We start from the raw sequence: 19442 nt of genomic DNA on the forward strand, positions 1-19442 counted from the left end.
TTGGTAGATGAAGGGAATGCTGTGGATATAGTATATCTTGATTTCAGTAAGGCCTTTGACAAGGTTTCCCATGACATTCTTGCAAACAAGCTTGTAAAATGTGGGCTAGACAAAGTAACTGTTACATAGATTTGTAATTGGTTGACCGGCCAAACCCAAAGGGTGCTCAACAATGGCTCTTTTTCAGCCTTGGAGAGAAGTGACCAGTGGGGTCCCACAGGGCTCTGTCCTGGGCCCAGTGTTATTCAACATCTTTATCAATGACCTGGATGACAGAATTGGGAGCATACTTATCAAATTTGCAGATGACACCAAATTAGGAGGAATAGCTAATACTCCAGAGGACAGGATCAACATTCAAAATGATCTGAATAGACTAGAAAGCTGGACCAAAGCTAACAAAATGAAATTCAACACAGAGAAATGTAAGGTACTGCAGTTAGGGCAGAAAAATGAAATGCACAGATATAGGATGGGGGACACCTGGCTGAATGAAACTACACGTGAAAGGGATCTGGGAGTCCAAGTAGACCACAAGTTGAATATGAGTCAACAGTGCGATGCGGCAGCTAAAAAGGCCAATGTAATTTTAGGCTGCATCAATAAAAGTATAGTGTCTAGATCAAGAGAAGTAATAGTGCCACTGTATTCTGCTCTGGTCAGGCCCCACCTGGAATATTGTGTCCAGTTCTGGGCACCACAATTCAAAAAGGACATTGAGAAACTGAAGCGTGTCCAAAGGAGGGCTACTAAAATGGTGAAAGGTCTGGAAACCTGCCTTGTTCAACAGTGGAACACACTCCCTCAGAGTGTAGTGGAGTCTCCTTCCTTGGAGGTCTTTAAGCAGAGGCTAGATGGGGATTGGGGATGCTTTGATTGGATTTCCTGCACGGCAGGGGGTTGGACTGGATGGCCCATGCGGTCTCTTCCAACTCTATGATTCTATGATTCTATGCTACTAATATAAAAAGCAAATTGCATCGCTACTGCTTCACATGCTTCTCACCACAAACAAGTTATGCATTGCTTTTAAAAGTGGCATGGCTCTATGCTAAAAAAGAAAAGCACTGGAAAATAGAGGGAAACAAGGTGAAAAGAAAGAAAATGATCAAACACAGAAAGGAATTGGCACGGCAGAGCAAAGGGCTTTGAGCTGTAGATTTGCCTCCCAAGGGGGTTTGAGCTCTGGTTTCTAAGGCTGCAGCTACCTTTCTTTTCCACCTGTGTTCTAAAGTTAGAAGAGTTACTGCAGATAGGAAATGCAGGACATATTTGAGAGTCTGCAAGTATATGCCTCATTAGCTCACAGGATAGGTTGCAGGTCTCGTCAGCAATAATCAGCAGTGTCAGCTTTGGGTTAAGAGCCAGGCAGCAAAGCTTAACGTTATTGGAAAGTTCCTGAATCTTGAAGGCTTTGACGAGAGGCTCAAGTTTTCTTTAATGGTTTCTAACTTGGAACGCAACCAGATTGGACACAAATATTTAAGGACCTGATGAAAAGCCATTCTTCATGCCCAGCCATGTCAATAACTCAGCAGTTTGGTTATCTCCTTCACACCGCAAAGGTTAAAAATAATTCTAGCTGCCAGAAATATTCTTGCCAACCAATTAAAATAAAAACACTAACCTTCTACAGTGCTTGTTTTGCATTATGGTTATGAACAAAGAGTTTGTTTTTCTCTTTATTTAAAAAAGAAATAATGCTGCCAAATTTAACATTATCCACTAATACAAATCTGTAATGTAGAGGTGGGCAACCTATGGCCTTTCAGATGTTATTATACAGCAACTCCCTCTTGTTTTAGCCAGAAGAGTCAATGACAAAAGATGATGGTCCCTAGTGGCCCATCCGTCACAGATAAAATCAGTGTGCTATACACTGCCAGTGGATAATGTATCATCAGTGGAACAGTGGTCTGAATAGAGAGACAAAGTGGCAGGTCATAGGCATGGCAGTGTGAGCCAACTAATACCCAATCTCACAGGGCTGTTGTGAGCTCCATGAAAGAAGTGTGGGGTAAAATGAAGTAAATAATAATAAACTAAGACTAGGGTTAACGCATGATAGCAGACTGGCAGCAATAAATGGTAAGCAAAAGATGGAGAGACATAAAGAAGGGATAGGTTAACTTCAGTCTTCCAGATTTTCCTGGATGACAATTCCTGCATCTCTAACCATCAGCTATCCAATCTCAGGCTGATGGAACTGTGGGATCTTTCCCACAAATCTGTTTTAGTCGTGTACTATGATTCCACTTTTATTGCCATGGCTACATCCTATGGAATCCTGGGGCTTGTAGTTTGGCACTAGAACTCTCAGGCTGAGAATCCTAAACACTCCTCCCTAAACTTCAAATCCCAGGACTCCACAGCATGTTGCCATGTGAATTAAAATGGAACCATTGCGCTATAATTGGTTTGATGAAGTTCAACTACATCTATAGAGTCCCAGCTTCCCTATCCCTAGTAGAGGAGAAAAAACACTCAGCTGGCTCTGACTAAATGCCCATCTAGTTCAACATGTTTTCTTCCATGGTGGTTAACCAGAAGCCCACAAAGCAAGCATGACTACAGCAGCTGCTATTTTACTCCATAGTAACTGGTATACTGATTTTGGGAGAATTATTTTTGGGGTAACACCCAGAATCACCCCCTCCATGCAGCATTCTTTGGGTTACTTCTTCATAGTCCCCAAATGGTAATGTCTCCAAACTCTATCGGTAGCAAACAGACCTAAACTTCCACAAATTTTGTTTGATCCACTTTTCATACCATCTGAGCTCAGACAGCACAGGGCTAGAGAAGCTGCAGCCCCTCAGTTTTGCAGTTCCCATCAGCCCCAATTAGCCTGGTTAGTTGAAAGAGATAGTGACAATACCTCAACGTCTAGGGCTATGGGTTCTTCAGCCCTGGACTGTCAGCCACATGAGGTGAGCCTTTCTCTTCACAGGCATTAACTCACCTTGGGCAAATCATCTTAAACCAGAGGTGGGCAAAATATGTCCCTAAGGCCCTCCATGACTGTTTTTATAGCCCCTAATCCCTCGCTGTCATTTATCCAGCTCACTCCAAAAGGGCAAAATGCCATCGATAGCAATCCACTTTTAAATATATTTCCTTTCACCCTCCGCAGCACTATTTCAAATGCAAGAAACCCACCTTTTTTAGAAGTAGTCACTGACCTATGGCTATATCTGGCTTGGGGTGTAGGGGGGATTTTTGGCAGACTTAAGAGGCAGAAGATCTCAGGGGCAGAAAGCAGCACCCTAAACCCATTGTAGTTGCCTGTCTTTGCTATAGGCAACCTATTGTTCCCTTAGCCCCAGCCCTGCCAGCTGTAATGTGTAGAGGAGGAAGATGGATAGATGGGTGTTGGTGGTGTTGATGATAATGACAATGATGATGATGATTATGATAACAGCAGGGATGTTGGACCTTTTTCTACAACCAGCAGTAGCAAGTGATTAAGCTCTCCAGAGATTGTATTGTTGCAAGTAGATTGTTCTTGTTGTGTGCCTTCAAGTTGTTTCTAACTTATGGTGACCCCAAAGTAAACTTATCACAGGGTTTCCTTGGCAAGATGTATCCAGAAGGGACTTGCTATTCCTCTCCCCTGAGGCTGAGAGAAGATGACTTGCCCAAGTACGTTTCCATGGCTGAGTTGGGATTTGAACCCTGATCTGCACAGTTCTAGTCCAATGCTCAAAGCACTTCACCATGCTGGCTCTAGGAGAATGGGAGAATGTTGCCATTCAAAAACAACAACTGCAACTCGTAAATTAAAATGATCACGTCTGGGGGGAAAAGAGCTGACTTTGATTTCTTCTTGCCATCCTACCTAAGGTGCAGGGCTGGTCCAACATTTTATGCTACCTGAAGCAGAACACAAAATTGCTTATGCATACCCTATTTCACATTCAAAAGACAAGTCGATTGATTGAATCTGCTTTAAGCCTGGCAACTGGATAGCAACTCACATCAGTACCGGAGGATCAAGTTGGATGTCACAGGTATTTCTGTCTTCCAAAAGAGAGAGAGAAATGGTCAGGGGGCCCAGGATGAACAGCTATGGGGCTACTATGGGTGCAACTGCTGCCTGATGTTGATGCTTCAAGCTAAATTAACCAGCCTTCCCCAGATATAAAAAGGGAGTAGCATCTGGATGAGGAAATGACTATAGAGGTGACCAAATGCTGGTAAGAAATTACTGAATACAGTGGGTCTTTGGTATCCTCTGAGGTTTGGTTCCAGAACCCCCGTGGATAACAAAATCTGTGGATGCTCAAGTCCTATTAAATACAATGGAATATTAAAATGGTGTCATATAGAATCATAAAGTGGCAAAATCAAGGTTTGCTTATTGTAATTTATATATTTTAAAAAATATTTGCAAGCTGTAGATGTTTGAATCCATGGATAAAAAATCCATGGATACAGAGGGCTGACTGTATAAGCCTAGCTCTCCTTCCCCCATTTCTGCTTTCATCGCAATCAATGGTGACATTAAAAGACCAGGGTGACTGGCACAAAGGGTGATGCCTAGGTTCTAGGCCATTACACCAGAAGAAAATTTCAGGGTGACGAAGAAGCCTCCAGCTACTTTAAAAGAATTGCTGACTACAAGGGCTCCTTAGCTGTCAGAGAGAATGAGGAGAAGTTGTCAAACCTCTCCCGAGTCAAAGGATGTTCACACAAATAACACTCAGCAAGAAGTGCCAACAAGCTGTGTTCATCCACCATAAAATATAATAATCTGGGCTTTTCCCCTCTCAGCACTGCCATCATCATTGGAGAAAACTGTACATTTTGTTCACAGTCTAAACCCTTGAGAACTGTTTCCCCTGAAACAGAGGGAGGCCATTTCTAGCTAACCATGTTATTTTACAGCAGGTTTTGGAATGCATATTTGAGCCAAGCCCATGGGCATGCTGACAAGAGAGTAGGGAACAGCAGGTGCAGCTATCCCCTGGCAAGCTGCCACCCAGCTAGTATTCAACGGGCACATCTTGGCATGTCGCTTCTTTTTGTTTTCCTCCCCCTCTCCAACTCCTTCCAGAATCCAAAGCCACACATGTTAAATTATACCCTCTAGATTTAAAACAGCAGCAGCAGCAATGGCAACAACAACCAAGATCATTTACCAACTGCAGTTTAGCATCGCTGGGGGCAACTACCTTGATGGCATGGAACAAGTGGGGAGGGAGAAAATATCTAGATTTTTAAAGAAACCAAATGCCTCTCAGAACTGGAGAAAAGAGAAGGAAAAGGAAACAGGGTGGTAAAATTAAACTCCAAAGCTAAAGGCAGTTTATTGCAGAATCTCTGAGGTACCAGAATAATGATGGATAGAAATGTCAATAGACAGGATGGCGTAGTGGTTTGAGTGCTGGACTATGACTCTAGAGATCAGGGGTCAATTCCCAGCTCAGCCATGAAACCCACTGTGTGACTTTGGGCAAGTCACACTCTTTCAGACTCAGGGTAAGGCAATTTCAAACCTCCTCTGAACAAATATTGCCAAGAAAACTCCTTGACAGGGTTGCTTTAGGATCGTCATAAGTCAGAAAAGATTTGAAGACACACAAAAACAACAACACAACAGAAACATCAATCTAGTCCAGTAGTTTCCAACCTTTAGCCCTCCAGATGTTTGGGACTTCAAAGCTCAGAAGAACCGGACAGAACGGCCAATTCTAAGGGACTCTGGAAGATGAAGTCCAAAACATCTTGTGGCTCAGAGACTGAGAATCTCTACTCTACCATCATTAAAAGATTCAAACTTTCCTTTAAAAAAAAAACTGTGATTCTTTTGTTTTTTTGTTTTGATGAAATTAAGAAAGCACTGAAACAAACAAAGAAGAGGATCCCCCCCCCCATCTTCTCCTAATTCAAATTAAGAAGACCTGCTATGAACATCTGGTGAATGTCAGAATCTGCATTACTCTCTGTGCTTATGCAAGCATTGCTAGGACTCAGTAAGATTTTATTTTATTTTTGGTTCTGAGGCATCCTGTGTCCAATTTTCAGACAATTTTCCATGCTGTCATAAATTATTCTCTCTGACTGTAATCTAGCTAACAAGAGCTGCATGCTGGAACCAGGTTTCCATACACGTATCACTTGTTAGATCAGGAACTGCAGTTATAAATCAGATCCACATCCAAAGGTGCGTCAGAATTTACTTGTAATTCTCAGCACCATCTCTCTAGACACAGCATTCCTTTCAATGGAATGCACATTTGAATATCTATTTCAAGGCACCTTCCCAACTATGATCTGATACAATTACTAATAATCATAATAATCACAACAGTTGTAATGATATATTTGCTTTATTTAGCCACTTTGTCACACAAGTAATCCAGGTGGCTCACAAAGCAAATAAAAGGCTAAAATAAAACATAAAGCCAAGAAGAAGAAAACTGAAAGAAAATCTGTTAAAAATTAAAACCTAATGAAAAAAAATTGATAGTTGAAAGGAGAATCCTAGATGATCAAACATAGTCCCTTAAAATACCTGGATGAATAAAATGTTTTGACCTAGCACCAAAAGGATCATAGACGGCATTAGACAAAATTATGTAGGAAGGCTGTTTCATAACTAGGGTACTACCACCAGAAAGGCCCTCTCTCTGGTTACCACCCCAGTTCACACAATTTGGCAAGGGAATTCAGCGCAGGACCACCAAAGAAGATGTGAAGGGACGGGTAGATACTTACAGAGGAACTAGCATGGTGCAGTGGTTTGAATGTTGTTCACCTACAAGTCTGGAGACCAGGGTTCAAATGCCTGCTCAGCCATGGAAACCCACTGGGTGACCTTGGGCAAGCTGCCCTCAGCCTCTGAAGAAGCCAAACTCCCTCTGAACAAATCTTGCCAAGAAAATGCCATGATAGGTTCGGTTCGCCTTAGAGTTGGCATAAGTGAGAAACAAAAGAGACCCTGCAAGACTGAACTCTGCACCCTTCTGCATCAGATAAAATCTTGGCCAATCCATATGGCTGGAAGGAATACTGTTCTCAACTTCCAATCCTCTTTCTCGTTTCCCCATCTTTCTTTTTTACAGGGTGGGACTCATGTGGCCCTTCAGATGCTGCTGGACTAGAAATTACAAAAGCCCTACCCAGATGAGACAATGGATGTTGGGAGTTACACTCCCATAACCTCTACAGAGCTGCCTGATTGCCTTGTAGGGCTGCAGATGAAGGAAAGGTATGCTACTTCCATGCAAATGACTGATTCATCTAAAAATGTGGTGTCATGCCACTCAACAGCCACGAGCATACTTAGGAAAGGTAGCTACCGTCACCTCCTCTGTGGTTAACAACCATAGAGAAATTGTCCAAAAGGCCCCTGTAGTAATGCCAGGGCTCTTGTAACCATCCGGTTGGAAAAGGTAACTGATTATTGCCTGTATTTAACTTTCCTTGGCAGTAGGAACTATTGTTGTAAAGAAATTATTTTCCCTGGAGTCCCACAAAAACATGAAACTAATCCTAACCGAACTCCCAAAAGCCTCACTTCTTTTTTACCCTACTTTAGCATCAGAAGGAGAGAAAAATACACTACTTTTCTCATAATCAAAATTGTCTATTGCCCTGCCCAGTCTGACATGGTTCCTGTTTGTTTGTTTTATTTTAGGATGGCTTTCCTATAGGAATTTATTTCACTAGACTCACCAGGGGCTTACTGTCTCTTCTGCATCTCTTTGCTGAGCCCAATTAATATTCATTCCACCTGCTAAAGAGCTCCACGATTCCATGCACAAAGGCAGGAAGGTAAATCAAATGGCAACTTTATTAACTAGCAAGAGAACCTGCTTCCCACTTTTTCAAACATGTAATTATTAAAATAATGAGGTTTTTTAAAAGGCAAAGTTGCTTTTTTTTAAATAGAATAAATAGATTCAAAAACAATGAGGTAGCCCAGCTGTAATGAAACACCAAAGCAGACAGGAAAAAGAACATACATCTTGAGTTTATTCATTTATATGTGATGTTCTGGCTCTTTCTCTCTCCCCTTCCCTCCCTTCCTATCTCTCTCTTGTAGCTAACTGGCAATTACATTTCTAAATTTATTCCAAAACTAACAATATATTTATAGCTTTCTGAAAATACATAGAATAAGTCACACAATCGAGCTTCCTGAAAAATGAATGGCTTGATACTTTCATAACTGAACAGTTCTTAATTTTCTGTTAGAGGGCTAGACCAGATACTTGGTCACTCCCTGCTTTTTGCATAATATTACTGAAAGGATATATATATATATATATATATATATCTTGCTGAACTTCCACTGACAATGATCTCATTCTAATGTTATTATTGGACAATTTGAGTGTATATGATTGCTGTCATTATCATATTTAGGAATGCAGGTCTCCCAAGGCAGGGGGATTGCATTTTGTTGACTGAAGAATGTGGAACTGTGGATGAGTAATGGCAATCAAGTGAGCTTCATTTTAAATATATTCTGGCGGGATACAGACGGGCAAAAAGGGATGTACTCATGACGTCATGAAGGTAGAGCCTTCAGACGGGCTTTCCCTGAATGCCGTCATGAACACGCCCCCCGCACGCCTCAAGCGGGAAGAAGCGGCATTAAAAAGGTGCTGCTTTTTTCCGCTTCTTTTTGATTTGCGGCGTCCGTGCGCATCTCCGTCTGTAAGCCCCTGCACCGATACGTCAGAATTGCTACGCCGCAAATATAAGTTGCCGGTTTAAAAGCTCCGTGTCAGCTGCGTCGCATAATGGGTCGGGGTCCGGGACATGCGTGGTTTGCAGTCAAGCTTAAATTGCAACGTCCGCTGCCATGCAGCTGTGGAAGCTGCGGCACAGCTGCGGCGCATTTTAAGCCTCGTAACCCTAACCCTAGAGCCACTTGTGCGCATGCGTTGCTAGAACCGCGGGAAGTTGTAAGTTTTGCCGGCGGATGTTTTGGTTGTAGAAAGTGATAAGGGAAAGTTTGGAATTTAAAGTGACCCCCTACACACATTCCTGCGCCATTTTCACCTGGGAACGGGCACAGTTCAGCTGCTCCTGGCACAGCTGTGCGGCGGCTCCCCTTTGCCCCCAGGCAGGATGGCACAGCCATCCACCAGCACCCCGAAAAAAGGCAGGGGGACGTCTTGGTCTCATACTGAGACGGCTGACCTGATAGCTATATGGTCCCAGCCAAACATTTTGCAGAAACTGGAGCAGTCTTACCTGAATGCTGACACATATCGAGAAGTGGAAGAAGCCATGAAAGTCAAGGGCCACAACAGAACCTTGGAGGAGTGTCGCCGAAAATGCAAGTCGCTGAAATCTCAATACAAACAATACAGAGATGCCCTGGCTAAAGGTACTACAAAGGGCGCCCCCCCGCCCTTTTACAAGGAGCTGCATGCTTTCATCAAAAGTGATGGAAGCATCAGACCCCACAGACTAGCCACCAGTGGGGAGCGCGTGAGGGTCCCGGCGGGCCAGCCAGCCAGAGCCGAGCCTGTGGTGGTGGAGGAGGAGCAGGAGCAGACCCCGGAGCTTGAATGTGCCCAAGACCTTTTGATGCCTCGTCAGGGTAAGATGTGCCAGGGCCCCTGGGGGGAAGGCAGGGGGGAATGGGACAAGGGGAAGATGTGGCCCCAGGGTAGGCACAGGCCAGAGATGACCCTTGTCCCTTGTCATATAGGTGAGGAGCAGGAGGAGGAGGAGGAGGAGGAACACCCCGACTCAGGTGATTCCTCCAGCAGCCAGAGATTTCTGGACCCCCGTGCCGTGCTCAGACGAATGTCTGCTGAGGCTGGGAGCTCCAGAAGGAGACCACCATCTCGTGCTGGATCCTCTTCCACGACCAGCAGCTACCGTGACCGTTCACCTCTCTCTCGGGCCAGTGCACCCGCCAGCGATGGCAGTGAGGCCGAAGAGAGTATGCAAGGTAAACCTTATATTTTTGTTTATAAATGCATGGCTCAACTGCGCAATTGTGGCATGTCTCATTCACTGCTTACTGTGCTGGTATGTTTGCAAGGTTGCTGTGCAAGTAGGATTGTGAGTGTCCCTGGCATGGTCATGTCCTGCATGTGTCCCACATTCCTAAGGCACCCCTCCCTTGCATGTAAATCTGTCCTTTCCCAACGCCCTTAGTTTGAAGCTCCACCCTTTGCCACAGCTTTGAGTGAGAGTTCCTGCATGGCAGAATGGGGTTGGTCTAGATGAACCTCAGGGTCTCTGCTAACTGTAGGCTTCTATGACTCTCTGCTTGTATGTCCCATAGTAGGAGGACGAACTGAAGCAGAACAAGAAGAAGAAGGAGAAGGAGAACCTCCTGCAGCTAATCCCATAGCTGCCATGTCAGCAGAGGAGCGCCTTGCCACCAAGAAGAAAAGGGTCCGTCCGTCAGCAGCTACTAGAACTGTGGCAGCTGTGGATGTGCTCAAGGTTTGCTCAGAAGAGAAAATGACAGCACTGATGCAGCAGGGGCAGCGGGCCTGTGATGAAAGGGAGAGGAGCAGACAGTCCCGCAGGGAGCTCATGGAAAGGGCACTGGAAGTTCAACTGAGGGGCGTTCAGAACCAGGAGACAGCACTAGAGAGGTCAGACCAACATCATGAGACCACAGTCCAGGAGCAGAGGCGACTCAACACCAGCATGGAAGCGCAGACTGTTCTGATGGGGCAAATGCTGGAGGTCATGAGGGGAGGGCAGGGTGGCCCGAGACGCAGAAGGGTACGTAGGGAGCAGGGTGGAAGAGGCAGGGCTGCTGTCCCCAGGGTCGTGGAGGAAGGGGTTGAGCAGCAGGAGCCCCCAGCAAGAGGTGGAAGAGGCAGGGCTGCTGTCCCCAGGGTCGTGGAGGAAGAAGTAGGGCCACAGGAGCCCCCAGCAAGAGCAGTCCCTCCAGCTGAGGAGCAGGCAGTTGCCATGGAGGTGGAACCGGCTCAGCAGCCTCTGGCTGGCCCATCCTCCAGCCTCTTCAGTCAGTCAGTGGCAGTCCCACCGCCCACACCCCGCCCCCAAAGGCAAAGGGCAACTAGAGGGGGCCTGGGCCTGGGATCAAGGGGCAGGGAGCACTGAAAAGGCACTAGGTCCCATGATGTCCCATAAAGACATCATTTCGCCTCCCAGGGCATGTGTTCCCTCCCAGCCCTATCTACTCTAGTCTACCCTTCCTGTTCTCTCCTCCCACCATGCCTGGCTCACTGGTCCCCAAACCAGCAATCTCCAAACTCTGTCCTCCCAGGCGTTTGGACTTCATCTCCCAGAATCCCCAGCCACCTTGCCCTGTGGTCTGGGATTCTGGGACATGAAGTCCAAATGCCTGGGAGGACAGAGTTTGGAGATTGCTACCTCACACCACTCCTGCTTAGCTTTAGACTGCACAGTTGCGCCTAAGCTATCTCATTCACACTCACAGCCACACCGCCGCAGTTGCGCATAATGAACCACACAAATTTTTTTAAAAAATAAACTTTTTTATTCACAATAACAATAAATTGTTTTCACTATGTACATATATACAAAAGGAAGGGGGAGGGTGAAGGGGGGTGGTGAAGGGGGGATGGCAGAGGGGGCAGGGAAGGGAAGCCGCTTCAGGGAGGGGGAGGAGGCGGTGGGGCGGGCAGCCGGCGGAGGAGTTCCTGGAGAGTCTCCTCCATGGAGGAGACTTTCTCTGCCAGCTTGTCCACCTTTGCTTCGAGAGCAGCGAACCTCCTCTCCGTCCGGTTCTCTGTGGGGGGAAAAGAAAGAGGATGGTTAGGATCAGCCTGTGGAGCCCATCACCCACTCCCACAGGCAGGGTTTCTGGGTGCCCCCACTCCCTTCCCTGGGTTCACCACTACACTTACCTTGCTGCCGGGCTTGGAGGACACGATCCAGGGCACTGGCATCGAGGGCCAAGTGCCCTGGCTGTCCTGGCAGGCGGCGGCTCGGCCCAGGCTCCTCTTCCTGCGCGACGGCGGCAGCAGCAAGGACATGAAGCCCTGCAAAAGGGGAAGGAAAGGCCCAAGTTACCATGCTGGCATGGCAGATAAGGGCACAAGTGTCGTGGGGGCTGCAGGCAGGCAACCCCCACCCCTCACCCTGGGGACCTACCTTCCGCCAGAGGAGCCTGCTCTGGCTGCGGAGGGGCCACAGCAGCTGGTCCTGGCTGTGGCCCACCCTCGGGGACATCCTCGTCCCCCGAGGATGGTGGAGAGGGCGACCTGGCAGGGTGCCCTCCCTCCCTCCGCCTCCGCCTCGGCCGCACGCCTGCAGAAGGGAAGAGGAGGGATGGCATTGGCACCATGCAGGAAGGAGAAGAGGGCAAGGGAAGGGTCAAGGAGGGGAGGACAGGGCATGGCAAGAGCTCTGGCTTACCTGGAGGACGGCGATCTTCCGGTCTGGGCCGATCTCCCCTGATCCACAGGTCCTTCAGCCGCGAGAAGAATGGTGGCTGCCTGTCAACCGGGGGCGCCTCTCCGAAATCCTCAAGGGTTTCGAAGAACGCTGCCTTCAGAGTTTTAAATTTAACTCTACATTGGTGCAGCGTTCTTTGAAACCCTCGGTTTCGGAGGGCACGAGATGCCTCGAGGAAATGCCCCCGGTTGGGCTTGTTGGTGCTGGCCATCACCCTCCTCGCGGCTGCCTGTGGCATCAGGGAGTCCAGGAGGATCCCGACCTCTTCATCGGTCCAGTAGGCGATTCGGACCGGGACCCTCCTGCGTGGCTCTGCCATGTTGATCGCCGTCCTGGGGTCTTTCACAGTTGCGCACGGGTATATATGGGCATCTGTGGCTCTGGGCCGTTAGGCCAAGGTGGTCCTAGGCCAATGAAAGCTTTCAGAGGAGCAGTTTGAATCTTTCCCCCAATAGATGCCCTCTGAGTACCCCATTGATACATTCAAATGGGCCATTAGGAAAGCTTGAATTTGAGGGAGATTGATACATTGTCAAAGGGGCAATTGGCAGTTGGAGCTGATGTATCTTTTTCACCCAGGAAAACAGGCGCCAGGAGACCTTTTGTGTGTGTGTGTTTGTGTGTGTCCCCCTCAGGCACGTGGCAAAACATGCCCACAGCACAGATCAGGAATGAGAGGCAGACTCAAACTGTGGATAATGGGATACATTTATTCATGTGCTTATGCTATTACAGTACAATGCACTCTGACATCACAGATGATGGCACAGGAGCCATCCTTCAGATTCTCCTTGTCAGGAAAAAATCTGCCAGGGCATCCCTCACAGCCTCCCCTGCTAACTTCTTGGCATTCTCTTCATCCCTTGTGATTGGTGCCGGGGCGGGCAGCACAAAACGGCGCCTATATCGCATGCCCTCATCCAGGACCCTGCCCTTGGTCTCACAGATGTTGTGCAGAATGACACATGATACCAGGATGGGCACCACGTTCTCCTCTGCCACCAGGAGTGGGGCAGTGAGACAGCGCCATCTCGCCTTCAATCTGCCAAACGATCTTTCCACGGCCCCCCTGACGCGATTCAACTTCTTGTTGAAGATCTTCTGTCTGGGAGTGCGGGGGGTCTTAAAGGGTGTCATGAGCCATTTCCGAATGGGGTAGGCAGAGTCAGCCAGTATCAGGGGCCCGATCTGCTGGCCTCTGATGTTGATGCTGGGGTTCCCTTGCACATAGATGCCAGCCTCCATGGCCTCGTAGATGAGAGAATTCCGTGCCACCCTGGCATCGTGTGCTGACCCATGCCACCCGAGCTCCACGTCCACGAACCTTCCTGTGTGGTCACATGTCCCTTGCAGGATGACAGAATAGGAGCCCCTTCTGTTGACATAGGCATTCCTCAGCCCCAAGGGTGGTATGATCAGGCAGTGGCACCCGTCCATGAGGCCAACCACTTGTGGAAAGCCGCGGCGACCAAAGGCATCCATAATCTGTGGGGGAAAGGAAGGGAGAGAAACAGAGGAATTGAGATGACAACTCTTTTACACGTGCGCAATTGCACCATAGCAAGAACAGCAAATGTACAGTGAGGGGGTGACACTTGACACAGAATACCACAGGGCTGCCAAAGATTAAAGGGAAGGTGGTGTGGCTGTCCCTACCTCACGTGCGTTCCCCAGGTACACGGTCCTTGACAGCAGCAGCTTCTCCATGGCCAGGGCAAACTCCACCACGATCTCCCCCACGGTGGCAACGCCAGTCCCAAACAGCGCTGCCGTCACAATATAGGTGGATTTGTGTGCCAGTGAAAAGACACCAATGGCCACTCTCTTCTCCACCGGGATGGCTTTCCTCATCACTGTGTCTGCCTTCTCCAGTTCTGGGCGCAGGATGCCCACAAGCCTGTGGAAGAGGGCACGGGGCATTCGGAAGAAATGCCTCCATTGCTCGTCAGACCATATGGTTGAGACAAAGTTGTCCCACAAGTCGTGCGATGCAGGGACCTGCCAGCATCGGCGGAGACGTGCCACTCTGGCCAGGGCCATGGCACCGCCAACAGTAGCCATATGAAGCGCTATGGCAGCCGCTGCCGTTCGCTGTTCTGTGCCATCATCATCATCACTGCTGCTGTCATCCAAGTCTACAGCTGTCATGGTGGTGGATGATGGGACCTCCATTGCAGTGGCAATGGAGGCGGAGGGGGCAGAGGAGGCAGGGAAGACGGCGGTGGCAGCGGCGACAGCTGTGGCTGTCCATTGCAGCTTCATTAAGACCACAGGGAACAAAGGAGAGGAGGCATCCATGATGCCAGTGGTGGCACTCGCAATGCGCAAGCGGGCAAGGATGCCAACACCAGCTGATCACCAGCTGGCAGGAGGCCACCTTTGTTCTTGGGCAGGGCGGGGAAAAAAGTTTAAAGGGACCTGGGCCCTTTAACGGTGCACATGCGCACTTTGCAGTTGGGAAAAGGGAACTTGCCGGCTGCTGGCTGACTGCCGCAGCTGCGCACTTCTCATGCGGCAAAAGAAAAAAAAAAGCCGCGGTTTGGGCCGCCCGTGCGGAAGCTGCTTCTCTTTTTGCAGCGTCCTCCGAGGCGGCGGTATGGAAGCTCCGGGTCCGAAACGGACCCAGGTGAGGCGTCTTCACTGCCCCGCGTGTGGAAGCCCCAACACCTGAAGCACGCCCCCGGGGCGGGCGGTCTGGAAGCTCCGCATTGAGCTAAATACACCTCCAAGACGTCTTCTCCTGCCCGTCTGTACCCCGCCATTATCATTTTTAGTAGGTACAGGTTAAGTCTTCGCTATCCAAATGCTTGGGACCAGAAGTGTTTTGGATGGATTTTGGAATATTTACATACACATAATGAGTTATCTTGGAGATGGGACCTAACTCAAAACACGGTATTCATTTATGCTTCATAAGCTCGAAGGTAATCTTATACAATACCTTTTAAATAATTCTGTGCCTGAAATAAAGTTTGTGCACACTGAACCATCACAAAGCAAAGCTGCCACTATCTCAGTCACCCATGAAAAGAGTTTTGGGTTTTGCAATATTTTGGATTTCAGAAATCTGGATAAGGGGAGACTCAACCTGTAACTCTAACATACGTCAGCCTCCTTCAACCTTATGCCCTTCAGATATGTTGAACTACGTCTCCCCTCGTTCCGTGCCTACACGGGCAATAGGATTGTGCAGGTTGTAACCCAACTTATTTGTGGAAGGCCTGGTTGGAAAATGTTGGCCTATGTCTTATATTCTTTTCCAGGTGGTTGTATATATCCCACTTATTGTTCAGATAGCAATAGCAAATACATTTCTTTACCACTTATCAGTGCACTTCAGCACTCCCTAAGCGGTTTATAACTGTAAGCAAATTGCCCCCAACAAGCTGAGAACTCATTTTAGCAACCTTGGAAGGATGCAAACCTGAGTTGAGCTTGATCCCTTGGCTGGTATTGAACTTGCAACCTTATGGTTTGTGAGTGAGTGGCTGCAATACAGGTATTTATCACTGCACCACCAGGGCTCTTAAGAGCTTAAATCTATGGGGGATCTACAACAAAATATTACAGGGCATATTCAGCAGCTAAAATAAGTACTTCTATTTAGGACTACAACTCACCCAGAATAAAAGCTTTGTTGTGCTTCCACATTCGCCAAGCCTTGAGCAGGAGGGAACAGGCTTGGGGTGGGGGGAGAAAATACATTTTTTCTTTTTTCCATTTTCCTGAAACCTTCTCCCACTGTACTAAAACTATACACCCTTACTGAGAAATAAGCTGTACACTGCACTCACAGATAGAACTGTGCTGTAAAAGGCCTCTGAACTATAGACTTTTTTTTTTTTTTTGGTTTAGCATTGAATTATATTTGTTGCAAGCCATTCCTGGGGTGGGATGCAAATCTGGGTGGGAAAGAAAGACATATATGATTTAACCTTTTAAAAAAATGAATTAAAATAGTTTGGGATTACACGGGTACTGTATTAGATGATGGGGGCAAGAAAGAGACACAGATTCCACTGAGAATATAGATGGCCCATATTCTTTTATTCCATCTGATGGAGTAGCCATGTTTAAATATCTGAAGGGATATTATATTGAGAATCGAGCTTATTTTCTGTTGCTCCAGAGACTAGGACACAAAGCAAAGGATTCAAGCTACAGGAAAAGAGATTCTACCTAAACGTTAGGAAGAAATTCCTGAGGGTATGACCTGTTAGTAGAATATGCTGCCTTGGCCAAAACAAATATCAAAATGTGAACTGTTTTCAGTGTTTTATTTATTTTATTTAGTGTTTTATTTATTTATTTATTTTAGTATTTTATTTTTAGTGTTGCTTTTCAAATGCATTGCCTAACTGACTTACATACAGAAACAGACAGACAGACAGACACAACTGCATTAAGCAATGCACTTTAGAGCAATGCAACACTCGAATATACTAACAATTTCTTTTTAAATTCCAGGGATTAATTATTTGTCAGCCCTGTCAGTTAACAGAAGGTGAGCTGTGTATTAAGTGTCCACATGGTTTTGTCACCTGTTATATTGATTCCCTAATATTTATTTCAACCTGTTCATTATTCAGTCAAATCAATTAAAAGCGAGACAATTAATCAACCCCAAGCACTTGGCCAACCATCTATTTTCCTTCTCTGCAGCTTGCCTCTCTTGTGATTTGGCTCACAAAATTACCAGCCATTGACTGCAGGGCCACCTGGTGGAGAAGGATTTGACAGGCAGAGCAGGATCTTGCTTGGAGAATTTATTAAATGTGAACCGCTAAAGACTAGCAGCTGCTTCTGCTGCTGAAGATGATCAGCATTTTATAAAGCCACAGCCTCTCCCACCCGCCCTCTTGATGTAACCAGAAGGTACATATTAACAAGACCAAAATGAAGGGGGAACGAACGAACATACACACACACACAAGCAGCCTGCCATTCTGGGGTTAAGAACAAAAAGAAGAAACCCAGCTAACAGCCAGAGCCTAAAAGAAAAAGAAAAAAAAATCCCAAGCCTTCCAATGGGTAGGCAGATTTCTAGGTTCATTTCAGCAGCAAGTCAATGCACAGCTTAACAGGGAACTAAATCATATCATACAGTGTGGGGCATTTTTCCCAATAAACACACAAGGGCATGGCTCACACCAGGCTGCACAGTCATTAGGAGGCAAAAAGACTCAATTATTTTGATTCTGTTTAGGGAAATCAGTTTGAACAGGCAGCTTGCATTTTATGACAAGTCTGAAACAAATTTTCCTTCCCCATCCCCTAGAAACAAAAGAGAACAGCATTTCTGGGAGGTGGGAAGCTTGTTGCAACATTTCAGCGCAGATTTATAATTCTGCAGCTATTCAGGATTTCTTCCCCCACTCTCCTCTTGTCTCTCCTCTCTTGAAACTGCACTCAAGTGCTGTTGTCAATGCGGCACCTAATGTCTTATGTAAGAAGCACTGCGCCAGCTCGCTTACCCAGTGCAGACGCCCAATGCAGACCTTGGCAGCCAGGAGAGGGACAGTGGGATCTGTAGGACGCAGCTTAGCACATTCTCTGAGCACCGAGACAGCGTGTGCGGACTAGAGAGAGAAAAATGAGAAGGGGGAGAAGATGGTTAGACAGTGCAACTGTGGAGCAAATGCAAGTTACTTAACCCAAATGCCACCTTCCCAATGCTAAATTTGTTGTTGATGTTTGCCTTCCAGTCATTTTCAACTTAAGGAAACCCAGTCATGGGGTTCTCTTGCAAGCTTTGTTCAGTAGGGATTTGCCAGTGCCTGCCTTTGAGGCTGAGAGTAACAAGCCCAGGGTCACCCAGTGGGTTTCCATGGCTGAGCAGGGATTTGAACCTTGGCCTCTAGCATCTTAATCCAGTGCTTCTACTACGCCACACTGTTTTTTATCAGTGCTAAATACTTCCATAAAAGAAAGCTTGGAAATACCAGTTTTTGAACTACAACACCCAGAATCCTTCATCCAGCAAGCACTGTCTCTGCAGTGTTTAGCAAGTAAAAGAGGCTTAGATTTAAGCCTAAAACAGTTTAGGCTTGCCCAAACTGCATCTTCTCATTTACAAGCTTGGTCTGCATCCCCACTCCTGTGTCAGCACCTGATGCACATACTCAGAGGTAAAGGAAACCCGCTCTGCATCTGCTCAGAAGAATTAATTTTAGTATGGGCAGCTCTGGCAATAAAATGTTTTTGCTTTTATTTGGATGAAAGAGCATTGAGGAAGAATAGTATATCTGTGTATCTCTTCAAATAAATATATATACATTGTGCACACATTTCCTTTAAAATAATTTTCAGACTTTGGGGAGGGCAGCAGCATAGCCCATAGCTCCACCATGCCTAGACCCAGAAACAGATGAAAGGCCTCCTCCCTGCATCTTAACTGCCACACCCTGGTCTCAGAGGAAGAGAACCCGCAGTATCTGGTGGACTTGATCCCTTTCCCCACTGCCATTCCCTTCTCCTTTTGTGCCATTATCTTTTTAGATTGTAAACCTGAGGGCAAAGAACTGTCAAATGAACAATCTGTAAACCACTCTGAGGGCTTTCATGGCTAAAGAGCGGGGTATAAATACTCTAAATAAATAAATAAAATGCCAAAGTTGCCCACCCCAATGTAAAGGGTGGCACAATGGGAAATTTTCCCCCTGCGCTGGTTGAGTGGTCTTTGAAAGGCAAGAGTGGGAATGGCACCATTCACAGGATGCACCAAGGCCCTTCCTGCATCTCCCAGAGCTTCCCCAAACTTTTTTCCTGCAGAATGGGGAACCATGCCTTCAGATGTCACCAGAGGCCACAATTCTCAGCAAAAACATAAGAGATTTTCACACGGGGACGGGACAGGGATGGGATCGCTCCCCTACCCTTATCCCATCCTTAATCTGTCCGTGACTGTGATAGTATGAAAGGCTTTCAAATCGTAGTGCCAATCCCACCATTAATGTGACATTAAAGCAGCGCTGCATTAACATGAACTTCTATTAATTCAATATGCCGGCCAATGTTGCTTTAATGACAGGTTAATGGTGGGATAATTATGAGATCTGTGTGACTTC

General features: G+C 46.8%; 3 protein-coding genes across 6 annotated transcripts in view; 1 reads left to right on the plus strand and 2 right to left on the minus strand.

Annotated features, from left to right (window-relative positions):
* TTC7A (tetratricopeptide repeat domain 7A) overlaps positions 1–19442 on the minus strand; it is a 317709-nt gene that overhangs the window by 208155 nt on the left and 90112 nt on the right. For all 3 annotated transcript variants that reach the window (XM_089529137.1, XM_089529136.1, XM_089529135.1), the window contains exon 11: positions 17850–17954. In XM_089529137.1, the coding sequence (XP_089385263.1) occupies positions 17850–17954 (105 nt within the window). The remainder of the gene's footprint in view (positions 1–17849; positions 17955–19442) is intronic.
* On the plus strand, positions 2895–11419 carry LOC149310525 (uncharacterized). Its single transcript, XM_089528344.1, has 4 exons — positions 2895–2930; positions 9193–9562; positions 9674–9919; positions 10259–11419. Exons 1-4 carry the CDS (start codon positions 2895–2897, stop codon positions 11053–11055), a joined length of 1449 nt encoding a protein of 482 aa, XP_089384470.1. The 3' UTR covers positions 11056–11419.
* Positions 11571–12739, minus strand: LOC149310526 (uncharacterized). 2 transcript variants are annotated; one of them, XM_089528305.1, is made up of 4 exons: positions 12337–12739; positions 12073–12228; positions 11826–11960; positions 11571–11707 (listed from the first exon to the last, which is right to left on the minus strand). In XM_089528305.1, the coding sequence occupies exons 1-4, from the start codon at positions 12692–12694 to the stop codon at positions 11571–11573; spliced, it is 786 nt and encodes a 261-aa protein (XP_089384431.1). In that variant the 5' UTR covers positions 12695–12739. The 2 variants fall into 2 exon arrangements, with proteins under 2 accessions (XP_089384431.1, XP_089384430.1); XM_089528304.1 differs by having other exon boundaries at positions 12073–12739.

This window comes from Sceloporus occidentalis, unplaced genomic scaffold (assembly GCF_023333645.1).
Source record: "Sceloporus occidentalis isolate IW3139 unplaced genomic scaffold, rSceOcc1.0.p SCAF_6, whole genome shotgun sequence".
In the NCBI taxonomy this organism is placed as follows: Eukaryota; Metazoa; Chordata; class Lepidosauria; order Squamata; family Phrynosomatidae; genus Sceloporus; species Sceloporus occidentalis.

Coding starts and splice junctions, on each gene's coding strand:
- LOC149310526 (XM_089528304.1), bottom strand. CDS start 12,694: ATGGCAGAGCCACGCAGGAGGGTCCCGGTCCGAATCGCCTACTGGACC. Junction 11,961..12,072: donor GCAGGCTCCTCTGGCGGAAG/GTAGGTCCCCAG, acceptor CCCCTTTTGCAG/GGCTTCATGTCCTTGCTGCT. Junction 11,708..11,825: donor CCTCCAAGCCCGGCAGCAAG/GTAAGTGTAGTG, acceptor TTCCCCCCACAG/AGAACCGGACGGAGAGGAGG.
- LOC149310525 (XM_089528344.1), top strand. CDS start 2,895: ATGGGTTCTTCAGCCCTGGACTGTCAGCCACATGAG. Junction 2,931..9,192: donor TGGACTGTCAGCCACATGAG/GTGAGCCTTTCT, acceptor AACATTTTGCAG/AAACTGGAGCAGTCTTACCT. Junction 9,920..10,258: donor GGCCGAAGAGAGTATGCAAG/GTAAACCTTATA, acceptor TATGTCCCATAG/TAGGAGGACGAACTGAAGCA.